This window comes from Merops nubicus, unplaced genomic scaffold (genome assembly GCF_000691845.1).
Source record: "Merops nubicus isolate BGI_N331 unplaced genomic scaffold, ASM69184v1 scaffold38881, whole genome shotgun sequence".
Classification (NCBI taxonomy): Eukaryota; Metazoa; Chordata; class Aves; order Coraciiformes; family Meropidae; genus Merops; species Merops nubicus.
Genome location: NW_008589684.1, coordinates 2391 through 4561, shown reverse-complemented (window position 1 = coordinate 4561; position 2171 = coordinate 2391). Strand labels below are relative to the sequence as shown.

The following is a 2171-nucleotide window of genomic DNA, read 5'->3' as shown; positions in this document are numbered from 1 at the left end:
GGGACGCAACCGGTAGCGGTGCGGTGAGGCCACCGCCCTTGGCCCTTTGCCGGTTGCATAAGGCTCTTTCACCTGTTCAACCCCCTTGCCCTGGTATTTTCTAGATGCCGGCTACGAGTTCGACATTTGCTTCACATCGGTACAGAAACGGGCTATCCGCACCCTCTGGACTGTCCTGGACGCCATCGATCAGATGTGGTTACCTGTGATCCGGACCTGGCGCCTGAATGAGAGGCACTACGGGGCCCTCACCGGTTTGAACAAGGCTGAGACGGCAGCGAAGCACGGCGAGGCACAGGTGAAGATCTGGAGGCGCTCGTATGACATCCCTCCACCTCCTATGCAGTCTGATCACCCCTTCTACAGCACCATCAGCAAGGTAAGACCCATCACTCTTCATTGGTCCTGCTGGGGGTCTCCTAAAAGCCATCCTTGTTCCCTACAGTGTAGTCCAGCTTCCTCCACAAGGTCTTCTCTGTGTCTGTTGCAGCAGCTGGGACTGTTGTGCATGGTGCTTATTGGTGCCAGCAAGATTGTCCCACTCCCTCCCTTGACAGACTCAAAGCAGAGGGGATGATCCCTCCGTTAATCATTAGTTCCGTGACCTGTGCATGGATGTTTGCTCTGGTCTCTTTGCCTAAAACACACAATGCACAGCTTTCCCCAGGAGGGGTTCAGAGCACCAGCTATAGCTGAGCTGCTTTGCTTCTGAGCTAAGCTTTGCCTACATGTAGCAGGTCTCCAGGCAGAGAACTTGGGGTGGTGGGACAGAGGCTGTGCCGCTGCCTGCCCACACTGCGTTGGGCTGCTACATGAATGTGGCCTTTCCCTCAGGACCGCCGCTACGCTGACCTGACAGAGGACCAGCTGCCCACATGTGAGAGCCTGAAGGACACTATCGCCCGGGCTCTGCCTTTCTGGAATGAGGAAATTGTCCCACAGATCAAAGAGGGCAAACGAGTCCTTATCGCTGCCCACGGCAACAGCCTGCGTGGGATTGTCAAGCACCTGGAAGGTAGGTCAGGCCCATGGGGGTCTTCCCACTGCCCCTGCTGGCACGGTGAGCAGGGCCGTGAGTGACGGTGTTTCCCCATTCGCAGGCATGTCGGAAGAGGCCATCATGGAGCTGAACCTGCCCACTGGCATCCCCATCGTCTATGAGCTGGACAAGAACCTGAAACCCGTCAAGCCCATGCAGTTCCTGGGGGACGAGGAGACAGTGCGCAAGGCCATGGAGGCCGTCGCTGCTCAGGGCAAGGTCAAGAAGTGAGGGCAGGAAGCAGGCTAGCACATAGTAGAGGAGTCCCCCACCGTTCCCCCACCCTTCTGTGCACGTCCCCCACAACAGTAGGAACTTGGAGCTGCCAGGATGGAGCAGCCCTCCAGCATTTCGCCCGTGCCCTTGGGACCAGGCTCCCCTCTGCAGAGGGCCTGAGGGCAAGGGGCTGTGCACAGAAGCCTGGCGCAAATTGCTGTGCGCCGAGACCCTGGCCCGCGGGCCCCATTTGCAGGGGGATGTGCTGAGCCATCCCCCGCTGGGCTCCTCTGCTTCGCTTCCCCAGCACCTCTCCTCACACGGTTACTGTAGTTCTGTTGCTTGATGTAGTCATCCCGGAAGTGGTGGGTGCAGCCGCAGTGGGTTCCCCATCCCCTTGCGGGTGCGCAGACACCAGAAGGGTTGGGTTTTGGGGTGTGTGGTATGGCACCCAAGGGTGGTACTTGCCAGCCCCTGCTTCACCTTGCTGCTTCGGGATGAGGGAGCAGGTCGTCTGGAGGTTGGTGCCTGCCACCCGCTTCCCCCAGCCAAAGTTCCCGTGGCCCTGCCCCCAGGGCAGGTGCCGTCGCGCCCCATCCCGCGTGCGTGTGCCGGTCCCGTCGCTGCGGCCTCGCGCGGGGCTGCGTCCCCTGTCCAACATAGCAGCTGTCTTGTTCCGGTTCAATAAAGGAGTAAAGCGCAATAACGAGGCGTTCCTGCTTTCTTATACGGCTCCCCTCCCCTGCACGCTCAACACCAACACAGGGAAACCAACCCAGCAAACACAGATCTCTCAAAACATGTTTATTATCCAGAAACAGAAAATCCACCCTGCGAGCGAGGGCCCGTCCAGCTGTTGGAGCTTCTTGCCCTCGTGGAGCAGGCTGGAGGCCCCACGGGCCACAGAGACTCTGAG

General features: G+C 59.4%; 1 protein-coding gene across 1 annotated transcript; it reads left to right on the top strand.

The window, feature by feature from the left end:
* Positions 1 to 104: 104 nt before the first annotated feature.
* PGAM1 (phosphoglycerate mutase 1 (brain)) lies at positions 105 to 1426 on the top strand (the record flags this gene model as incomplete). The annotated part of the gene is made up of 3 exons (XM_008949668.1): positions 105 to 379; positions 835 to 1015; positions 1101 to 1426. Coding segments are annotated over 3 exons (626 nt in total), but the record flags the coding sequence as incomplete, so codon positions are not given.
* Between the last annotated feature and the right edge of the window lie 745 nt (positions 1427 to 2171).